The sequence below is a fragment of the Sebastes fasciatus genome, chromosome 15 (genome assembly GCF_043250625.1).
Source record: "Sebastes fasciatus isolate fSebFas1 chromosome 15, fSebFas1.pri, whole genome shotgun sequence".
NCBI classification, from domain to species: domain Eukaryota; kingdom Metazoa; phylum Chordata; class Actinopteri; order Perciformes; family Sebastidae; genus Sebastes; species Sebastes fasciatus.
This window is the reverse complement of record NC_133809.1, coordinates 2,412,438-2,434,368: the sequence shown is the minus strand read 5'-3', so window position 1 is coordinate 2,434,368 and position 21,931 is coordinate 2,412,438. Positions and strand designations below refer to the sequence as shown.

The 21,931-nt window shown below is 40.4% G+C and overlaps 2 protein-coding genes and 1 pseudogene across 6 annotated transcripts in view; 1 reads left to right on the top strand and 2 right to left on the bottom strand.

Annotated features, from left to right (window-relative positions):
• The window catches only part of syt16 (synaptotagmin XVI), a 38,554-nt gene extending 27,909 nt beyond the window's left edge, over positions 1-10,645 (bottom strand). The window contains exon 1 of one of the 5 annotated variants that reach the window (XM_074661235.1): positions 10,479-10,645. In XM_074661235.1, the coding sequence (XP_074517336.1) occupies positions 10,479-10,491 (13 nt within the window). In that variant the 5' untranslated portion in view covers positions 10,492-10,645. Of the gene's footprint in view, positions 1-7,000; positions 7,231-10,478 lie in introns of those variants that run through there. The other 4 variants (XM_074661238.1, XM_074661239.1, XM_074661240.1 and 1 more) reach the window with 4 other exon arrangements.
• Positions 10,646-11,956: 1,311 nt separating this feature from the next.
• Positions 11,957-16,131, bottom strand: LOC141783155 (snRNA-activating protein complex subunit 1-like; annotated as a pseudogene).
• Positions 16,132-17,843: 1,712 nt separating this feature from the next.
• LOC141783760 (uncharacterized) lies at positions 17,844-21,915 on the top strand. The gene is made up of 4 exons (XM_074661242.1): positions 17,844-18,748; positions 19,703-19,906; positions 20,044-20,254; positions 20,615-21,915. Exons 1-4 carry the CDS (start codon positions 18,043-18,045, stop codon positions 20,865-20,867), a joined length of 1,374 nt encoding a protein of 457 aa, XP_074517343.1. The 5' UTR covers positions 17,844-18,042; the 3' UTR covers positions 20,868-21,915.
• Positions 21,916-21,931: the final 16 nt, after the last annotated feature.

Below are 21,931 nucleotides of genomic sequence, written 5' to 3'. Positions count from 1 at the left end.
TTATATCGCGATATTTCCTGGCACGATATTTCGTCACACCCCTAATAGCAACGGTCTATTATACATAGCAACGGTCTATTATACATAGCAACGGTCTGTTATACATAGCAACGGTCTGTTATACTTAGCAACGGTCTGTTATACATAGCAACGGTCTGTTATACCTAGCAACGGTCTGTTATACGTAGCAACGGTCTATTATACGTAGCAACGGTCTGCTACACATAGCAACGGTCTGCTACACATAGCAACGGTCTGCTACACATAGCAACGGTCTGCTACACATAGCAACGGTCTGTTATACATAACAACGGACTGTTATACATAGCAACGGTCTGCTACACATAGCGACGGTCTGCTATACATAGCAACGGTCTGTTATAAAGAAATAACAGACCATAGAACGCCGTGATTGACAAATCAGAATCATGTATTCAACAAAGCCGTGTAATAAGTAATATTCGTGCCCCACAGAGGACGACTCCTGATGTTTTTAGTGACGTTGTGATTATAGATGATGATAATGATGAGATTTAAGAATGTTTTTAGTTTGTTAGCCTCAAAAAATTAAACACAAGAAAAATAAAAATCAGAGAAACTTCAGAAAAAAGCACATTTTCCAGCTTCAGTTTCCTTTCACTCGTAGATAACAACATTTATAGATTAGATTAATCCAAAATAATCTCAGTGGAAGGTGAATCGCATTATCGCACCAGCAGGGAATCAGTTGGAGAGTATTGATGAAACAGTTTGTTGAACGTGTTAAATTATAATGAATGAATAGCACAAACGAGGATTAGGGAGGAGATGTGACCCAGAAGTCAATGAGAGGCATCGGATCAGGCTAATGAGATGGAGAGATCGAACCGACGGCGATAAAAAGAAAATCTCACAATCGCTAATCTGTGACAGACACGGTTGTGAAAGGTTGTTTGTGTGTGTGTGTGTGTGTGTGAATACTAAATCCTTATCCCCTGATTACTATGCAGCTGCTGACTTTTACACCCCGGCTTTGAAGTGAGGAGCTCCAGAGGAGAAAAGAGAGCACTTTGATGTGAGAAGAAGAAGAAGACACAGCAGCAGCAGCGGCGGCGGCGGCGAAGGCCACGTTGTTACCGCTCATTAAGGAGAGATCCCGAAGAGGACGAACACGGCGCTTTGTAGTTTTTTTCTTTCTTCTTTTTTAGCGATGAAGAAAAGGAATGCCTGCTGTTTCTTTCAGTTCGTTGTAAGGTCACTCATTAATGTGGATAATTAGTTTTAGGACTGTGTGTGTGTGCCTACAGATTATTACTATAACACACAGCTGAATGCTCCGGCAGTGGAGGAAGAAGTATTCAGATCATTTACTTAAGTAAAAGTACTAATACCACAATGTGAAAATACTGCACTACAAGTAAAAGTCTTACAAATCTTACTTAAAAGGCACAATGAGTAGGATTTTCCTAAAAAAAAAAAAAAGTATATAAAAATAATCCCTCACATTCATCACATATGAGATTTTCTTATTCTGCTGTGTCAGCCTCTTTAAAAACGTAGCGATCAAGCTGCAGATAATAAGCATGCATCCAAGAGGAAGCTACCAAAAGGGTGGACACAGCACCGAAAAAACACAAATATAGTGAGGCGAAACCAGGCGGCAACCTCCGGTTCTGAAAAGTGAAGCCGATGCTGAAGTGCCTTAAACCTGCATTCTTTCTAACAGCCAGCAGGGGGCGACTCCTCTGGTTGCTAAAAGAAGTCTGATTGTATAGAAGTCTATGAGAAAATGAGTCTACTTCTCTCTTGATTTATTACCTCAGTAAACATTGTAAACATGAGTTTATGGTCTCAATCTCTAGTTTCAAGTCTTCTTCAATACAGCATGATGTTCATTTAGTAAATCATGGTCCCATTTAGAGTCAGATAGACCATAAAGCAGGGGATGCTTTAGAGGCAGGGCTACCTTGTGATTGACATGTCGCTACCACGGCGTTGTCCGGTCTGGGAGTTAGTTAGTAGAGGCAGTGTGTTTTCAATTCATGCAAGATAATTATAACATTTTGGTCGCCTAAAAATGTCTTATTCAGCGTTCGGTTGTGCTTAGCTTCATCCTCTCGTGTCACTTCTGGTTGCAAAAAAAAACAAGATGGCAACAGCCAAAATGTATATATATACAAAAGTATAAATTAGCATAAAATGGAAATAAAGTCCCTCAAATGTGTGCTTAAGTTCAGTATGTGAGTCCTCAGTCTTAGTGTGCTGAACTCTGGTGAATCCAGGAAGACAGATAGATGTAATAATACTGTAAGTCTGGATGTGAGCGAGGACACGTCCATGCTAATTCTGTATGTTTTCCTCCTCTCTGTTTTGGCCTTCTATCCTCACTGAACCGGGCGTTTTTCACTCCCACAGATAAATCTGAAAGTGCTCGTCTCGTGTGCTGTGGGTGTGAAAAACAAAGCTTCTCCAAAACAATGACGTACGCCTGTTCAGACGGAGGTTGGATGATACAGAAGCAGATTCTTCTCTCTCTTATTACTGGTTTTAGGAAGAGTTTATCCAATGTCATGAGTTGTTACTGATCTGATCAGCAACCCTTTACAGATCATCATCAATTACAGCAACTAAGATATAGAAATAATAACGACATCTGGCTCACAGTCGGCATTCCAGTTTATCATAAATGTGTTGGGAGGGGTTGAGGTCAGGTTTTTCTACACTAAATTGGTGTTAAATCCCATTTAAATGTATTTTTGTAATCATATCCTCACTGTTTCTATGTCAACACAGAAACACAAAACTCTTCCGGATAATGTGACGGTCCTAAAGGTTTTACGTTATGACCACCAGTTTTAATTATTTCAACTTCATTTCAGATAACTTGTGTTTTGTTCATCATTTTGGAATGGCTTTAAATACTACAATACCCATGAGCCTCGGCCGACGTTGCTATGGAGAAGAAGCCAGTCAGAGGTAGCAAATTCACAACGCTTTGTTGCACCATTGTAACTGAATTCATTCAGAATTGATGCATAATCTGCTCTGTGATTGGATGTTTCTATGGTTTGTAAGTTGCGTTAGTGACGTGTTTTAGCGACGTTTGCGATGTTATTTATTTTAAAGCCCAAACATGATGTTTTTCCTAAACCTAACTAAGTGGTTTTGTTGCGTCACCCTATCTGCGGACGTTACCGTAGTTTTGTTGCGTGGCGTACAAATGACACGCGTGATGTCGTGCTATTTATACGCCTTCCTGTGAGACTGGGTTGCTGTCGGAGGCTCTGTGTCTTTCTGAGAATCTGATGTCTTTTAAAAACCACCCTGAACTCCAGAGCCGACATGTGACGTTCACTGGCTGTTGTTGTTATCGGGACTGGAGGTCAAATCAACCCAGAAACAACAACACATCATGTAATCAGTCTGCCTCAAACCCACTGACCGCGAGGCAAACACGCTCACACACACACACACCTGAAAATCATAGTTTCCCTGGAAACAGCCCGGTGGCTCTATTAAGGTATAATGAGTGTGCCTTTTCCCACCCACATGTAAGAAGGTCTCATGTTACCATGGCGCTGTCTGTCTGTGCGTCCTGATTGGCCGGGAGGACGAAAGCATCTCAGGGTTGAATGAAGATGAGGAGACGATGAATAAGAAGGTTTTACTCGGAGGGAAGCTCAAAGTATAAAGCAAATCAAAGCAAACTCACTGAATACACAGCCTGCAGTCATGCAACCCTAAAAATACTTTTATATACTATTTATTAGCAACAGAGGATTAGGATTACGCTTCTTTAATCAACATAAGGAAACGTTTGTAAACTACGCATCTGCAAAGTCGCGAAATGCATGAATAATGTTCTTATCGTTCTGTTTTAGACTACTCTAGCTCAGTTTTAAAGCTAGAGTGAAGATACTGACATCATATGAAACTACAAAAAACTGATGAATCCATCGGTACCAACCATGTCACACTAGCTTGTCATGAAGTAGGATAAATAACGCTCCAAACTTGCGCTAAGTTTTGGCGAGGAAAAACTGTCATGTCCATTTTCAAAGGGGTCCCTTGACCTCTGACCTCCAGATCAGTGAATGTAAATGGGTTCTATGGGTACCCACGAGTCTCCCCTTTACAGACATGCCCACTTTATGATCATCACATGCAGTTTGGGGCAAGTCATAGTCAAGTCAGCACACTGACACACTGACAGCTGTTGTTGCCTGTTGGGCTGCAGTTTGCCATGTTATGATTGGAGCATATTGTTTTATGCTAAATGCAGTACCTGTGAGGGTTTCTGGACAATATCTGTCATTGTTTTGTGTTGTTAAATGATTTACAATAATGAATATATACATACATTGGCATAAAGCAGCATATTTGTCCACTCCCATGTTGATAAGAGGATTAAATACTTGACAAATCTCCCTTTAAGGTTCATTTTGAGCAGATAAAAAAATTTGCAATTAATTTGCGATCAATCGTGATTAACTATTTTAATCAATTACAGCCCTAGTCATTTTTTTTTACATTACATTTCCAAAAGAGTGTGGCTATAGTTGCCTTTGCCGACTAAATATTTCACTACGTCACTATCACTATGATAGAAGACAAGATAAGATAAATATAAAATAAGATGAAACTTTATTCATCCAGAGGGAAACTGATGAGCAGCAGTTGAAATACAAAGTAGTTAAGAGTGCAAATATAAAATATAACATATCAAATATCACTATTATATATTGGTGAACAGCATTTGTTTGCAAGTTAAAGTTCACCAAAGTTTAACATCATTTAGAGTTTTGGTGTAACCAGGCGCTTTTTAAAGTATTAGGTATAATAAGTTTACTCTTCAAAAACATATCTTTATATTATATTTGATCTGTACATACGGTTACCGTCATGTTTGATAATAAAATGTTACTGTTCAGCTGTAGAATATCCTGCTTCATTACATTTTATTGGTCAATTTGAGGAATAATTTGATGACTATCTGTTTGTCACCATCAGATATCAATATTGTATTTGCCTAAAACATCCAATATTCTGTTTAAAATCAGCCACAAATGATATACTGGCACGTATTCCTGCATTAATCTGAATACATGATGAGGTGTTTTATTATTTTTCCCACTCTGAGGCTGATAAAGCTGACAGGAAGTGAACTCAGCATTAAACTGACAGCTCTAAAACACAAAGACTTCCTGACATGAGAGGGCTATTATTAACAGTCTGACCACCATTTATCCATCCATTTAGAAATATTGATCAGCAGATCATCTCCATCACCACAAAACAAAGCTGTACAACACTGATGCTGAGGCTCCATCTGCTGGTTACAGGCTGCACGTCACCTGAACAACGTGAGAGCTGATAAAACACCTGCTGTGACATCACTGATGGAGGTGAGCTGAGGACGTTTCAACACAGACATCTCAAGTAAATTAGATAAAACTGGAGAATTCTTTAAATTTCAACATCTAAAAGGTGCTAAAATGGATCAGGTCTCTCTTACAAAAGAGATTTTGATCTCAGTGAGACTACCTGAATTTAATAAAAGTTATAATATCATCTTTTGCTGCTTAGCTTCCAAACATGTACAAGCTAGGTAGAGTTTAGATTTATGCTTTATTGTCTGTATTTTTAAACGGTATGTTTCCACGTCTAACTCAACAAGAGCTAAAGGCTTTCAGGATGAATGCTTGCTGTTGATGTTATTGTTTTTTATTTCTCATATTAAGATGATTATTTATGTGTATATGTGATAAACATTAAGTTAATTATTTAAGTTATTCAAAGGGGTAGGACTAGTAGAAGTGTTTACTTCTGCCTTCTCCTCTTCAGACATATATTTATTTAGATTTTGCTGTATGTTTACATTTTATTGGTTATTCTTGTTTTGTTTTCTTATTATTTGTAACATGTTCAAAATGAATCTATCTAATCTAATCTAAAATGAAGACTACCAGACGTGTTGGCTGGGACAGAGCTGCTAACGTAAGCCTAAACTCTGATAACATCCTGGACCGGCTGCTCTACATGCAGCGTTTACAGATTACTTTTAGAGCAGATTATACTGTTTAATACGTTTATTACACTTTTTGCTTGTGTTTTTGGTTTTTGAAAAGGCTTAAAACAACAAAAAAACGTTTTGATGGTGTCACTAATTTTCAGGACTGTTCTCGACTAAATAAATTCTTAGTTGACTAAAACTCGTACAATTTTGTTGACTAATCGATTAGTTGATTAGTCAACTAATCAAATCGTGGCGGCCCTCCTACCCCTCACGGCTCCTGTTGCCAGTGATCAAAGCATCCGATTAGTCGACTTATCGACTAAGAGGGGGCTGCCCTACTATTAATACTTTAAGTACATTTTCCTGATTCATACTTTTTCTTAAAGGTAGGGTCAGTAATGTTGACAAACTAGCACGAGTACTTTAGATTTTATAAATGATCCAACCTAAAAACCCAGCCCAGTATTGCCAACTCTTTTCCAATGAAAGTAGCAGCACTAGTTCCAAAAATCGCTAAATCTAGCGAGAAAGACGCCAAGTCAGCAACACTGACAGTCCGTCCCTTTAGGCCTCCCTCCAAAGTCACTCCCCCAAAATTATCATTATGAACAACCAACATGGCTATTGTTAGTACTCACAGTGGTCAAGCTAGCAGCTTGTGGAAGATTCTGGTGATGCGCAATGAGCGCATGGGCAGAGTGCGCTACATTACCAACCCTAGCTTTAAATGGTATTTTCAATTACTTTTACTTATATGATTACAATGTGGTATTAGTACTTTTACTAAAGTAAAGGATTGGATTGATTCAATACGGTGCAACATATTGAAACAGCTTAACAGGTCTGAAACAAGCTTATCTGTCTCTGTATCGTCCGTCCATTAATACCAGAAAGTAAAATACAATTGAATAACAATATCAAGACAAGAGATGAGAAACTGAATTCAATCATCATCCCGTAGCATCTTCTAGTTTTCAGGAATAAATCGGTAAAATCAAAACTCACAATCTCCATATGTCGACGGACTGTCTGTTGCTGCTGCTGACTGAGTCTCAGTAGTTCCTCCTTCACTGGCCATGTCTTCACCTCCTCCTTGTATCCTTTCTCACTCCTTTCTTTCTTTCTTTCTGTCTTCTCCTCCCCAAAAACAAACTCCCACTCATGCAGAGAACAAACTTGACCTCTCTCCTAAACTCTCCTTCATCCCTCTGTTCTGTCCAGTCTGAGCTGTCCTACGTCTTGTATGAACCGTCAATCAACGCTGCTTTCCTGCCTCCCACTGGGCGAGGCGGACGTCTCTTCCTGAACACCACCAAGACACAACAACACAGAGGAAGGCGGTGAAAGTGACCCGCCAAGCACTGCAGACAGTGTTGGAAAATAAAGGCCAGAAAAGCTCAAATGTAGATTTAAAAATCAGAATTTCTCAAACTATTTTCAGGAAGCTGGTTTTGATCATTTGCAGCTGAGACTTAAAGTGGCTATAAGGGTGTTTGTGGAGCTCTAATGCCCTCTAGTGGACAGTTTTAACATGATTAACTTCACCCACCGTAATTTAACTCAACCAATATGAATATCTTCCCCTCTGAGAAATCTTTATGTGACTCCGATCAGCCTGCAGAGCAAAGAGAAAGTGGCTATAACCGACTGATATGAGTCTGGTTTCCTGTCAATATTTCCCCAGTGCTCAAATAAACAGGAACAAACATGGATTTTAATCACGCGCACGCACGTACGCACGCACGCGCGCGCGCACACACACACACACACACACACACACACACACGGACGGACAGCAGCATTACATATTACCCATGAGCCTCCTCTCTCGGAGAGCCATGAATTAGACATCGAAGCAGTCTGTAACTAGGCCACAATAACCAGAGACACCATGACACACATGGCTGACTGCCTCCTACTGTTTAATGGAGCACACCGAGGAGCTCTCTGATGCCGCTTTACATCTCGACAACACTCGTCACACAGAGGGGAGCAGGTTAGGAGGTTACAGCATGGGGTATATAAGACATGTCCAACTGTGTGTGACATCTGTCTGAGGCTACATCCACACTAATACGTCCTAATTTTAAAACGGCGTTTTATAATGTAAACGTTCTCCGTCCAGACGAGCGTTTTAGGGCCGTTTCAGAATTAACAATTGAAGCAAAGAGACGAAACTCTGATGCCTTTCTGACAACAGCTGCTAGATGCCGCCATTTTGGACTGTAAACACCAATGAGTCTGTGGCCATGGATGAATAAAGAGACGTCTGTAAATCAGATGATAAATCAACTTCCTAGTAGGAACACTTAAATTATTAAGTTATTTTCTTCGCCATGATGAACGTGCATCATCAGACCCACAGGACCGCACCGCCCTGCACGCTCATATGACATATCCGGTTCTGCCGGCTTCCTGCTAGCTGTATGCGGCTGTAATAATGGATATACTGGCTCTATTATCTCACAATACACCCATGGGCTGTATGCTGTCAGCCTGTACCGTGGTGGATGTATTAACGTTTCTGTTCCCAAACAACCGGCTATCGGCCAGCAGCTAGTAGTGCTAGTAGCATGACATAAACACAATTTAATGGAGTTGTAGGCTATTTACTAACACGCAGGGCAAAAGCACCAGACACAACCCATTCTACATCCATGGTCTGTGGATTTTGGATCCTTGACATGAAAAACTTCCATTTATGTCCATCGCTCACTTTATGCTCCTCTGGGAAGCAGCCGGGCTAAAAGTTTCATAAATAAATCAGTAAGTAAGTAAATAGTTATAATAGTATGCATATTTATAATATTTTTATTGTTCAACACAGGCCATTTCGGTAGAGCTGGGCGCTGACGTTGTAATGGAATAAACAATTGACTTTGTCTGCAGAAACACAGGTGTAAATAATAAAGAATAATGATGGCTGATTTATATTCAGGGTCCTGGTATTGTGTATGCTGCTTCACTGTCACCATGTCATGTATAGAGGACATTAATGAATAAATAAATAAAGCCCCCTCATTTGAATAATTAGGCAGAAATGCATAAATGATAAATGTAAAAAGAAATGTGTAAAGAAAAGAATACAGAAATAAATATGTTTGGGAAAATAATAAATAAGTAGGTAAATAAATACATAAATAAGTAAATACAATTTTAAAAAAAAAATTTTTAAAAATGCAAAAATAAATACAAGTAAAAAATAATAAAAATAAATACATAAATAAATAAAAAGGGAAAATTAAACAGAAGAGTAAGTAAATTAGTAAATTAATAAAAAGATAAATAAATAAAGAAGCACATATATAATTAATATCAATTTATGTCACATTTTATTAATTAATTAATTTCTATATTTATTTCTAAATTTAGTTTTGCTTCATGCAATAACTATCTATTTATTTATTGGGACATTTATTTATTTATTTTTAATTTTGGCAGGTTCCATTCTCCAGAGTCACGGCTCATTTAGTGAGACACCTGAATGGAACAGAGCCATCGTTAAATGTTATTAGTAACACCTGTGTGTTTCCTGTTATAATAAATCTAAATGTTTTCTAATCTGTCCCTCGCAAGACAACAAATTTTATGAAAGTGCAATAAATAAATTTAAATCAGTCTTTTATTTATATTATTTTTTTAATATTGTTAAATTATGTGTAAGCTGCATCTTAATGTTGCAGTTTTAATATAAAATATTTTAAATTATGTAAAATCTTAATCTGGAAAGTAACTATATTTGTCAAATAAATGTAGTGGAGTAAAGAGGACAATCTTTTTCTTTTAATCTGAAATGCAGTGGAGTAGAAGTAGCCTATAAATAAATAAATAAATAAATAAATACTCAAGTAAAAGTATCTCAAAATTATACTTGTGTACACTTACACTGCAATTGTTATTTTTATACAAGGTATAATATCACAGCAGATCTGACAGTCCCTGCTGCAGCAACACAACAGGACTATTGCATATTAATAATAATAATAATAATAATAAACGCAGCAAAAGATACCACAGGCTCTCTGTAGGCCTGTATTATAAAACATCACACTAGGACAATACATTTAAATGATACAGTGTCATCATATCCACTGTGATGAATTGCAAAAACAATGCAAATCTGGATAGGAATATTTTATCGTTTAAGAGGAGGTAGCATATTAAAAATAGGCTTCGGTGAAGTGGCCATGATGAAGCAACTCTCCAGTGAGTACCACAATACAGTCTGCAGGAATAAAGACTGAAGGACTATTATATGCATTTATGTGTTTGGAGACTGATAAAGGTGCTGAAATATAAATAATGTGGATAAAATGCATAAAAACGACAGTATTGGTTAAAAAGATGATAAATTGGCCTGTGCATCCTGTCGCAGTCAAACCCCAGAGAGAAACCAAAGGGGGTTGAAAACAGCATCCATCCACAGAGGGGGAAATAATCCACATTAAAAGCAGCCAGACGGTGATGAGACGGTGGTACTTACTGTCTGAGGCCATGGCTGCAGCTGTTTCCCCCTCAGACTACCAGAGGAACCAGAGGAACCGAGTGTGTGATGGTCGGAGCAGAGGCAGCAGCATCCCTGCAGCTCCTCATCCTCCTCCAGACCTGCACAGAGCTGCAGCCACACAGCGGTGAACGGCGACGCCTTCAGGGACTGTGGGAAACAACCACACTCAATGTGGTTCATACGCATCTCGTTTATACATTTGGTCATTTAATCTTTCAAATTACGATTTTTTTTTTCCGTTTAATTAGTAATTTGTGCTCCAAAGTCCCCAAATAGTTTGTTAAAATTGATCCAATTTAGGAGAGAGTAGGGGAATATTACCTTTCCCTCACATATCCCATGGTCTTTGAACTTGTTATGCCTCCATCAGTACTGTGCTGCTCTATAAAGACAAACAACATTAAATAACATTATATATTTAGTTAACATATTAAAGTCTTAAAGTTAAAGTATTTTGTATGCTTGTGTGATGATCTGTATATATGTGCATATGTAACTATGAATATGTATATGCTTGTTTCTTTATTTTCCCATTCTATTGTTTTTTTATTTAATTATTTATGTTTCAGTGTATTCTGTTGTACATGATGTGTTATTATATTAAAATGTAGTTAAGACCAAATCTGACTTGTTAACTACTTGTTGACTTTTTTTTATAATAAAAAAATATGCAAAACAAATACATAATTGGCTAATTAAGCTAAATTGACATACTTTCCCTTTCTAGCTGTCTCCCGTCACTGAATATATCATATTTGATTAACTAACACATTGCAATTTATCTTACAAAAGTAGTAATGCTAACTAAATCCAGTCGTAGCGAATAAAAACAGCTAAAGTCGGCTACAAGCTAAACTTTAGCTAGTAAACTAGGTTTAGTAATCTCATTAGTTTAGAAGAGAGCTAGCAAACTGTGGAAACTCTCGCGAGATTGTCGGACAGCGAGTCTCGCGAGAGTTTTTGATCTCAGCTCAGATTTCGCAATTTGCGGGCTACCTTCTAGATATGACTAAGAAGAAGAAGCGCTTTTGAGAGGAAATTACGATTTAGCATAGTTAAGGTACATATTTAAATGCAAGAAATTGTAAATGAATACATTATATTAATTTCAAGATAATTATTAAAAATGGTAGAATGCAGTTTTAGCTTTTCTTTGGAAAATAAGTTGTGTATAAGAATAAAAAAGCAAATAAAAGCAAATGCAATTAAAAATAATAAGTGAAATCATAACGCTGAGGCAATAAATTACTATTAAAAGTAGATAAAACACAAAATGGCAGAAGTGGATACTTAAAACCAGATTAACATGAAGATTTCCCTTCATTTGGCCCAAACGTTGATAAACAGCCCCGTGTCCAGGGACGTCCACATACTTTTGGATATTCAATAAGACGTCTCCACAAATTATTTAGTCTGAATCAAATGTCACACAAGAAAGAGACGGCACAAAAATAGATATTTAAAAAAGGTTTTATATAAAACAGTGAACCTTTATAAAATATTTAAACACCGGAAAGCTGCAGAACAGAAATTCCGTTTTAACTTTTTCATAGAAGAAGCTGCAAACAGAGATGAAAGATGAAAGATGAAAAGGTTTATAGTCACATGCACTGCTTAACTTTGTTGAAATGTGCATGAAGAAACAACCTTCAGCATGCTTTCTTTACTGCAAAAGGCTAAAGGTAAACTTTCTCTGACTAGGAGGCAGGTACAGGATCAGTTTTCAACAAGTGATGGCTGTAAAATTGCAAAAAGAAAACTGGGTATTTCTTCAGCTCTGAGGAGTTAGTCAAGGTGTTTACATTCAGTCACTGATTAAAAAACCCAAGTTAAAACAGTTTAAAATGTAAAAAAACATTCACATTTTCTATGATACAGAACATTTCAGATTATAGGGAATTCATTACAATAACAAACGTATATGAACACTTTAAAACAGCAGCTCCAGTCAGGACGCAGGTTGACTTCTTCTTCATCACCACTTGAATTTTGGGTACGTTTTTGGTTTTTCTGAATCGAGGAAAAAGAATCAAGCAAATAAGTCGATGTGTGAACATTACAAAATAAGATTATTGTGGTATTTACGGTAAAATATGGAGCATTTTGAGCTGGCATTCAAAGAGAAAAAGCTTAGAAAAATTCATCCTGGTAAATGTTTTATTGCCATAAAATAGATATATGGTCATGAAGTTTGGAACAGACATTCAGGGTCCACAGGCATACAAACGTAGCATGTTAGGATGTTAACAAACCACAGTGGAGCAGAGAAGAGTGTACAAACTACTGCAGTGAAATAGTTTTTAGGATGTGTACCTTCAGGAACAAAGTCCAGTGTGGTGAGACGGTTGATGTTAGTGGTCGCCGTGGCTTCTTTCCACACGTCATCTGATGAGAACAGAGTTTCAGTAAGTGAGGATTATTTCACAAAACATTTAAGAGAAAAGACAAACATCCATCTTCAGAGCCCACCACCTCCTCACCGTGCTATAGGAGAGTCTTTAGACTGTATTCACAACGTTTCAGCATGTTTTATACAACAATTAACACATTTTAATTATAAATTGGTGTAATTTCCATCCAGCAAATCCGTCTCTGTCAGGTAGAAACTATATGTCATAATGTAAAGCCGGGTTTATGCTTGCTGTAGTGTCCCGGAAGGCTCCGCAAGCTGTCGCAGCGCTCAGTCCTGCAACATGTTTGTATTCAGGTCTAATTTTCTTCTACTGTGGGTGTACATTTTATTTTTATTTTCAGATTTTTCATCTCTTCTTCTCTCAAGTTTTAGGGATTAAAAGGAAGGTTGTAGGAGTGATTTACCTGAGATATGTATGTTCTCACAGGTTCTGGCTTTGAGTGACGGTTTATTTGTTCTGGAGTTACCCGACGAGTTGGAGGGTCCGGACTCGTTACTCGTGACATCCACCGCCACCTGACGATGACGCCGGGACTTGGGGGCCTGAGAGACGAAGGTATACATTCATTATTTTTTTCATTTTGCATCCTACACATTTATATTTAGCATAATAGACATTTTTTAAAGAAATTTAAATGTTCATTTGTTACAGATTTAAATAAAATATTGATAAAACTATATCTATAACATGAATCACAAACCTCTGCTGCCTCTCCGTAGGCCTTTGACTTGATGGAGGCGAGGAGCGAGGCTCTGTTGGAGCACTGAGGACACAAAACAGGCGGTTAGTCAACAGCGCCAACATCTGGACAAAGTTATTATTACAGCCGAGGGACTTCATGTGATTCACTTCAGTTTGGGTATTTAATATCCTGCAGGAGACACAAGGTGCAGTAGTGATGCTTTAAACCCTTCAGTAAAGTTGAATGTTGTGTAACTCACCGCCTGCTGAGATGACGTGTCTTCATCTTCATCACGACCACCCTGACAAGACACAAACAAAAAGCATTCAAATAAAAACATTACCTTTTGTTGTTTACACAAAACACAGTTTCATTTTAACAAACAGCTGTAGAAAGTCTCACCTTCCTTTGCTGCCACTTGTAGAAATCCACCACAGTGCTGCGTAGCTGAGGGACGAGGTCTTCACGGATCAGTCTTCAGCTTCCCATAGAGCTCATGAATGTTGGACAATTCCTGTAAGAAGACAAACACAACACATTTAGTACTTTTAATAATCCACTTTTAAAGAGTTGGAGTCAGCAGGTCGATGTTGATCAGCTCCATGAACTCCTCGCACGGCGCTGAGCTCTCCACCTTCCTCTTCTTCTATAGACAAGCTGGCAGGAGAGGAGGAGGAGGAGGAGACAAAGGAGAAGCACAAAGAGGAGAGAGGGGAATATGAATTTGTAAGCTAGTAGGCCAGTAGGTTCCTTTCTCTGGGTTGTAAGAATAAATAGACATAAACATAACCATAATTAGTAAGTGCCATGTCCTCAAAATGATGCTGGAGTGACAGCAGGTGTCCCATTTGATGAACATAATTCCTCCATATTTTCATCTCTCTCTTAAAGTATATCTCCGTTTGGGAGAGCCAAGTTGCTCAAACCGGGACAGAACCACCGAATCTCCACATAATATTCCTACATTTAAATGATATTTAGGGTTTGAAGTGAATATCAAATGTGTGTTGATGTAAGGTGGGCAGTGAAGTTGAAAGCTTTGAGGAACATCAGCTGTCGGAGGATGTAAACGGCGTCGATGTGCTGAGCGTCCACAGCGTCCTCCCAGTCCTTCAGCGACAGACGGATCTGCAGACAGAAACACAACAACAACTTTATTGGACTATATTTAATGTACGGCCGACCCTTTAGAGAGCATGTGTTGTGTTCCTGACCTGCTCTGAGGGCGAGGCGGTCTGACATTTAAACAAGCTGTACAGCAGGTAAAGTCCTCCCACTCTGATCTGGAAGCTGTACGGTGTCCAGAATCAGACGGCTGAACGCTCGCTTCTCATGGTCGGTCACAGTGCCGCTGCAAAACAATAATAACAACATGTAACACTGTGTTAAATACTGAAAATGTCAAATTAAAAAAATATATTCATCTACATTTATTGTTATTATTTCATTATTTTAAAGTAAAGTAGACAACTGTCTCTGCAGCCCCATATTTACAGGCAGTGTTTGGACACAGTTCATCTCCTTATATCAGAAGATGAAGTGATATTGGAAGGTAAACTCACTAGAAGATGTGAGAGAAGTTCATTATTTGAAGGTAAACTCACTAAAAGATGTGAGAGAAGTTCATTATTTGAAGATAAACTCACTAGAAGATGTGAGAGAAGTTCATTATTTGAAGATAAACTCACTAGAAGATGTGAGAGAAGTTCATTATTTGAAGATAAACTCACTAGAAGATGTGAGAGAAGTTCATTATTTTAAGGTAAACTCACTAGAAGATGTGAGAGAAGTTCATTATTTGAAGGTAAACTCACTAGAAGATGTGAGAGAAGTTCATTATTTTAAGGTAAACTCACTAGAAGATGTGAGAGAAGTTCATTATTTGAAGGTAAACTCACTAGAAGATGTGAGAGAAGTTCATTATTTTAAGGTAAACTCACTAGAAGATGTGAGAGAAGTTCATTATTTGAAGGTAAACTCACTAGAAGATGTGAGAGAAGTTCATTATTTGAAGGTAAACTCACTAGAAGATGTGAGAGAAGTTCATTATTTGAAGGTAAACTCACTAGATGTGAGAGAAGTTCATTATTTGAAGGTAAACTCACTAGAAGATGTGAGAGAAGTTCATTATTTGAAGGTAAACTCACTAGAAGATGTGAGAGAAGTTCATTATTTGAAGGTAAACTCACTAGAAGATGTGAGAGAAGTTCATTATTTGAAGGTAAACTCACTAGAAGATGTGAGAGAAGTTCATTATTTGAAGGTAAACTCACTAGAAGATGTGAGAGAAGTTCATTATTTGAAGGTAAACTCACTAGAAGATGTGAGAGAAGCTCATTTCCCTCCAGACTTTAGAGAAGATCTGGAATCGGACCGACTCGGTTCTCTGGAATCGACTCAGCAGCTCAACAGTCAACCTTCACCTGTTTACCACAGAAATCCATCTCACTGACAACTCCTGCAACCTGCGAGCTATTAAAACTAATAAAATATATTATTAAGGGTTAAATAAAGAGACATGTTCAGGATGAGCGGTTGAAGATGGATGGATGGATGGATGAGCGGTTGAAGATGGATGGATGGATGTTCAGGATGAGCGGTTGAAGATGGATGGATGTTCAGGATGAGCGGTTGAAGATGGATGGATGTTCAGGATGAGCGGTTGAAGATGGATGGATGGATGTTCAGGATGAGCGGTTGAAGATGGATGGATGTTCAGGATGAGCGGTTGAAGATGGATGGATGTTCAGGATGAGCGGTTGAAGATGGATGGATGTTCAGGATGTAAACAAACACACGACCCAGGGTCTTTCCCATTAGTGCTTTTATACGGCTTGACTCCTCGACTCCTCGGCTCCTCGACTCCTCGACTCGTGTCTTAGTCCCGCCCCCGGGAGATGCGAGCGGAGGAGGCGAGGAAAAGACTCGAGGAGAGAGGAAACGAGTAAATATGTTTTAAGCGACATGAGACGTTGTTTCCTTTTAAGCGTCACGTGAAGCGACCTCCGTTTCTGATGACAGCAGCAGCTGATAACAGCTGGATCAGCTGTCAGTCAGCTCTAACAGCTGTTTATGTCTGAACTGATCTAATACTAATAAAGAAACAGAGTTATCAGAGCAGCAGTGTTTCCTCTCTGTTTAACAAACACCTGCACATGAATAACAGCTGCAGTCTGTGTTTCTACTGTGGACTGAGTCCTGCTTAGAGGACCAGGAACCATCTCTACTGTGGACTGAGTCCTGCTTAGAGGACCAGGAACCATCTCTACTGTGGACTGAGTCCTGCTTAGAGGACCAGGAACCATTTCTACTGTGGACTGAGTCCTGCTTAGAGGACCAGGAACCATCTCTACTGGATCAATATCTTTATATTATTGATTCATTATTAGTGTCTGTAGTTATTGATATTCTGACAGTAGAAGTTATGTATTAGGCTGAATGTTTCAGAGAAAATGTAAATGATGTAACTCATATCAAACCAGATGCTCAGGAATTATCAGTTTCACATGTGACTGAATGAAAATGAGGATAAATGATGTAAAAGGTGTAAAAGACAGACTCTCCTTCTCTCTCTGACTTTAACTGGATACTTAATAAAAGTGAATGAGTGAAATAACAGATCATCAAAAGAAAACTCTTTCTAATAATTGAAGAAAGTTGATTGAGGTCAGTTCCTTGTCAGCTTTTATAAACCTCTCTCAGAGTCAGACTCCTTCAGTGACGGTGTGTGAAGCAGAGATGCTGCAGGTCCTTCTGCTGCTGGAACACTTCACTATCAACATGGTCCGTCTGCTGTTCACACCTACAGTTAACACAGATTATAACTAGATGGTGAATCAGAAGACAACTAAAATATAAAACTGTTAATCTGTGATCTGTCTTCACTCCGGTATGAAACTCAGTGATGTTGATGTATCAGATCAGTCTGATCGGCGCAGCGTCCAATCAATAACTGATATCCAATAAGGGGGCGTGTCGGTCGATGATAAACTTCCGTGCAGGAAACACTGGAGGATGCACTGGTGTATCCTCGCTCCTCGCTCCTCGATGCGCATTTTATGAATTGGGACGTCCTTCAAGATGGAGGACTGAGATCGATTTCCGGGTCACAGCCGGAGGATCGAGGAGTCGAGGAGTCGAGGAGCGAGGAGACGAAAAATGATGAAATGAGATGCACCTCCTGGCTCACTAATACACCATACGACGTCATCGCAGTGCGCCGGCTGCCTGCGGTCGCCCTGGTGTAAACAGCAGCAGCAGCAGCAGCTAGCGGTTCAAACATCACTTCAGTTTATCTGTAAATAAACGTGTTTACGTTTAAAACGCAGCGTTCCACACAGTGACGTTTCTACAGCTTCAGTGTTAACTATGGATCTAATATAGGAGACCCTCTATTCTTCATGAACAGCCGTTATTCACCGGTTATCCGTTAACCGGTGAAGTGATGGAGGACCTGCCGCAGCTTCCTCCTGAAGTCTGGGTCACCGTGTTCAGCTACCTGAGCACGGAGGAGAAGCACACGGTCCGAGCCGGCTGCAGGCACCTGAAGCGGCTGATCGACCACCCGTCGCTGTGGCGGGACTACACGGTGGTGCTGTCCGACCTGCGGCGCTACACATACGGCTTCTGGGACACACTCAACCACCGCAAGCTCACCCGGGTGGCGGTGCGACACCTGCGACGCAAAGAGTGGCGGCGGCTCGTCAAGTTCCTGCCGTCCCTCACCGCCGTGGTGTTCGTGGACGGAGGACGGATCTACAAGGAGAAGTACCTGGACAACCTGGCCCGGTTCCCGGAGCTCAGAGACCTGGGAGTGCGGAACGCGACGTGGGACGAGGCGATGCTCGGCCGGAGTCTGAGTCTGCAGCTGAAGGAGCGGATGACTCACCTGAGCGTGTGCAACGTGAGGCTGCCGTGCACGGTGGACTTCATCAACACGGTGGCTCACCTGGTGAACCTGCGCTACCTGCTGTTCCACCAGCAGGGTGAGGGCTACGGGCTGGACACCGTGAGGCCGGTTCCCTGCGGAGTCTTCCACAACCTGCTGCTGAGCCTCAGGAAGCTCCAGCACCTGTCCTGGGGGATGAGGGGGGAGCCGCCGGACCCGCTACCTGACGACTACCTCAGTCCCTCGGACCCGGAGCACCCAGGTCAGCCCATAACATCATCACCTGTTCACCTGGTTTCTCCTGGTCACCTGAGCACCTGTCCTCTTTACCTGTCTCCGATCACCTGGTCACCTGGTCCTACCTGTCTCTTTGCTTCAGACCAGTGCTCCTGCAGATTTAGCCCCATTTACTACTAATCACATGTAGTTTATGTTTGTTTGAGGCACTAATTGTTATTATCACTTAATCACTTAATCACTCAAGCCTGAGCACCTGTCCTCTTTACCTGTCTCTTGTTACTTCAGACCAGTGCTCCTGCATATACTTTGCATTTACTGAAAATCACCTGTAGTTTATATTTATAAGTGTCAGCCTAGCCCCAGTTTGAGGCACCCATTAGGGCTGCAACTAATTATTATTACCACTTAATCCATCCATTATGTTTCCAATTAATCATTTATAAATAAATATCAGAAAATGTCCTAAAGATATTTAATTTACAGGGATATAAAATGAAGAAAAGCAGCAAAATCCTCACAGGTGAGGCTGGAAGTAGGTCATGTTTGCTTAGGAAAAATTACTTTAAAGGTCTTATTGATGCGCCACTGTTATCTGTACAGCTGTGTCTGCAGTAGGTGGAGGTGGAGCCCGTTGCCGGGGCAACCAAGGTCACATAGGCAGGTTAAAACACTGAGCAGCAGGGTGAGAGGGCAGAGCTGTGAGGCCTTCACGCAGAGAACACACTTAACTTAAGCAGCTTATTCCCAGTTTTGTGCCTCCCATTAGTTCTGCAACTAGCAGTTGTTATTAATCATTAATCAACCTGTTGATAGTTCAAATTAATTAATTTAGGATTGGGCGAAATGACACACCATAAGATGATAGTTTTGTAAACCATCAGAGAATTTGCCATACTGTTTAAATTGACTAAAGTCTGTAAAATGTCAATCACAAACCCTCCCTCCCTCCTCCTCCTCTTCCTCCTCTGTCCTGTAGGAGCGGCCCGGTACGGCGGCCCGGCGCTGACCAGTCTGGAGCTGGTGGATTACCCAGAAACCATCCTGCCAGGGAACGCACTGAGGAGCCTGACCTCGCTGAGGTCGCTGACGGTCCGCTACAGGTACATCAGAGAGGGCATCGGGTGCCGCCTCACGTCCTGGCTGAGCCCCCTCCAACAGCTGGAGTCACTCACCATCATCGGTGAGTTGGACCGTTATCCAGCTCACACTTCTGATTACAGAGTCTGGTTTGGTTTCTTTTAGTCCGGCCTGTTAGAGGAAGATTTTATTTGTAGTTTAAGATCTATCCAGAAGTTTAATGTGACCCTGTACTCTCAGGCGGTAACTCTCTCGCTGCCTATACGACCACCATCCCGTCCAGTGTGACCAGGCTGACGCTGCGTGTGGCCATAACCCTGAAAGACATGGACTCCATCGCTCCTAAAGTCCCGGGACTGGAGCACCTGGACATCGAGCAGAACCGCTCCAGCGGCAGCCTCTGCAGACGCATCCCCATGCTGTTTCCTCAGCTCAGGACGCTCCGGATACGGTGAGCCAGACAGGAAACCAGCTCACGTTTTTAGACTGGAACCACTCACTTGTTCTTATCTGGATAATGTTCTCATGTCTTATGAACCACATGCAGTTCTTGTTATTTAGTGTCAACAGAGCTCAAACAACATCATTCTTATCTGGGTAAACTGCAAAGGAAACTATCCTCTCCTCATTTCTGTAAAGAAATCTGATATGTTCATTTCATGCTGTGTTCGTGCTGTAGTCTTACCCATCGGGTTGGGCGATATTGACAAAATCTTCTATCCCGATATAGGTCATTTCATATCTTGATAATGGTATATCCCTTACATTCTGAATTATCACCCAGCCCTGACTTACCCGTCTCCTCTCTCAGGTTTTTCCGTAGAGAACCAGAGAAAGACCTGCTGAGCCTCCACCGGCTGCGACACCTGGTGCAGCTGGAGCTGCTGGTGGAGCGCTCCTTCATCCTGAGAGATTACCTGAACGGCCACCCGTGGCCCAGCCCCTGCGTCCAGGGGCTCATCAACCAGCTCCGAGAGCTGTCCGAGAACAGGATCACCGTCATCACGACGATGCGCCAGAGAAACCCGCTGCGAGAGTGTGACTGTGTGTGGGAGGGCGACTGAGGAGGGGGAAGTAGACTTTATACCTCCTGAAGAAGAAGAAGAAGAAGAAGAAGAAGACAGAGTCGCCACCAGAGACGGGAACAGAAGGTTGGAATAAAAGGCATTAAATGAGGCGTACTGAAGGTTGTCGGACTTTCTAGTTATTGGATATTGAATCAAAGATTAGAGCGATGGCCGCCATCTTTTTGGCTGGAGACCCTTTGACAATGAAGCACTTAAGTCAACTCGTGAGTTGTGAACACTTGAAAATGAATAATGAAAGAGACGACTCAGCTCTGACTCTCACCGTAAATCTTTATTTAAAGCCGCTGATCAAGTCAAATAGCGGCACCAACAAATAAAGGTTGGTAGCTAATAAACTCCTGGTAAACAACACTGAGTGTTTGGAATTACCGTTAAATCTTACAGGGTAAACTCAGAAATCCTCCATCGTCCCTCTGATTTACGGGCTTTTAATGTGAAACTTCTGCAGGAAGTTCTGCTGGAAGATTGGAATGAATTGTTGGATCAAACATGAATTTGTGATTGTTGAACTGATGGAATTAGTGCTGTTATAATGTACATGAATACTGAATTAATCGTGAAGGCAGCAGGTAGGACGTTTAGAAGTTTACATTAACCGGAGCATTTATTACATTTAGAAATAAATGTCTCTAGTTTAAGGCTGGCTCAGATAAATAAGCTGGTGATATGCCAGTGTTAGACTTGAGTCAGTCATCATGAGATCAGGGTAGGTAGTTTTAAGTTCCCTCTGTTTAGTTTCAGGATATTTAAATGAATATCTCACATTAACACACACTCAAATGAATCATATCACTCGTAGTGCTGAACGTAAAGCCAACTTTGCCCTCAGAGAAGTAATAAATGCACCTCTGATTTTTCAGGGGGATTTTTTTGTTGTATTTGAATCATGTTTAAAATAACTGACTGATAATAAACTACCTAGTTTGCTTTGTTTGTGCTGCAAAAAAAACATTTAGACGGTTGGAAAGTTTTGTATTTGATAAACCTTTATTGATCAGTTGAAGGTTAAAAAAACGTGAACGATGATGAATTAAGAAATA

Coding starts and splice junctions, on each gene's coding strand:
- LOC141783760 (XM_074661242.1), top strand. CDS start 18,043: ATGGAGGACCTGCCGCAGCTTCCTCCTGAAGTCTGGGTCACCGTGTTC. Junction 18,749..19,702: donor CTCGGACCCGGAGCACCCAG/GTCAGCCCATAA, acceptor TCTGTCCTGTAG/GAGCGGCCCGGTACGGCGGC. Junction 19,907..20,043: donor GGAGTCACTCACCATCATCG/GTGAGTTGGACC, acceptor CTGTACTCTCAG/GCGGTAACTCTCTCGCTGCC.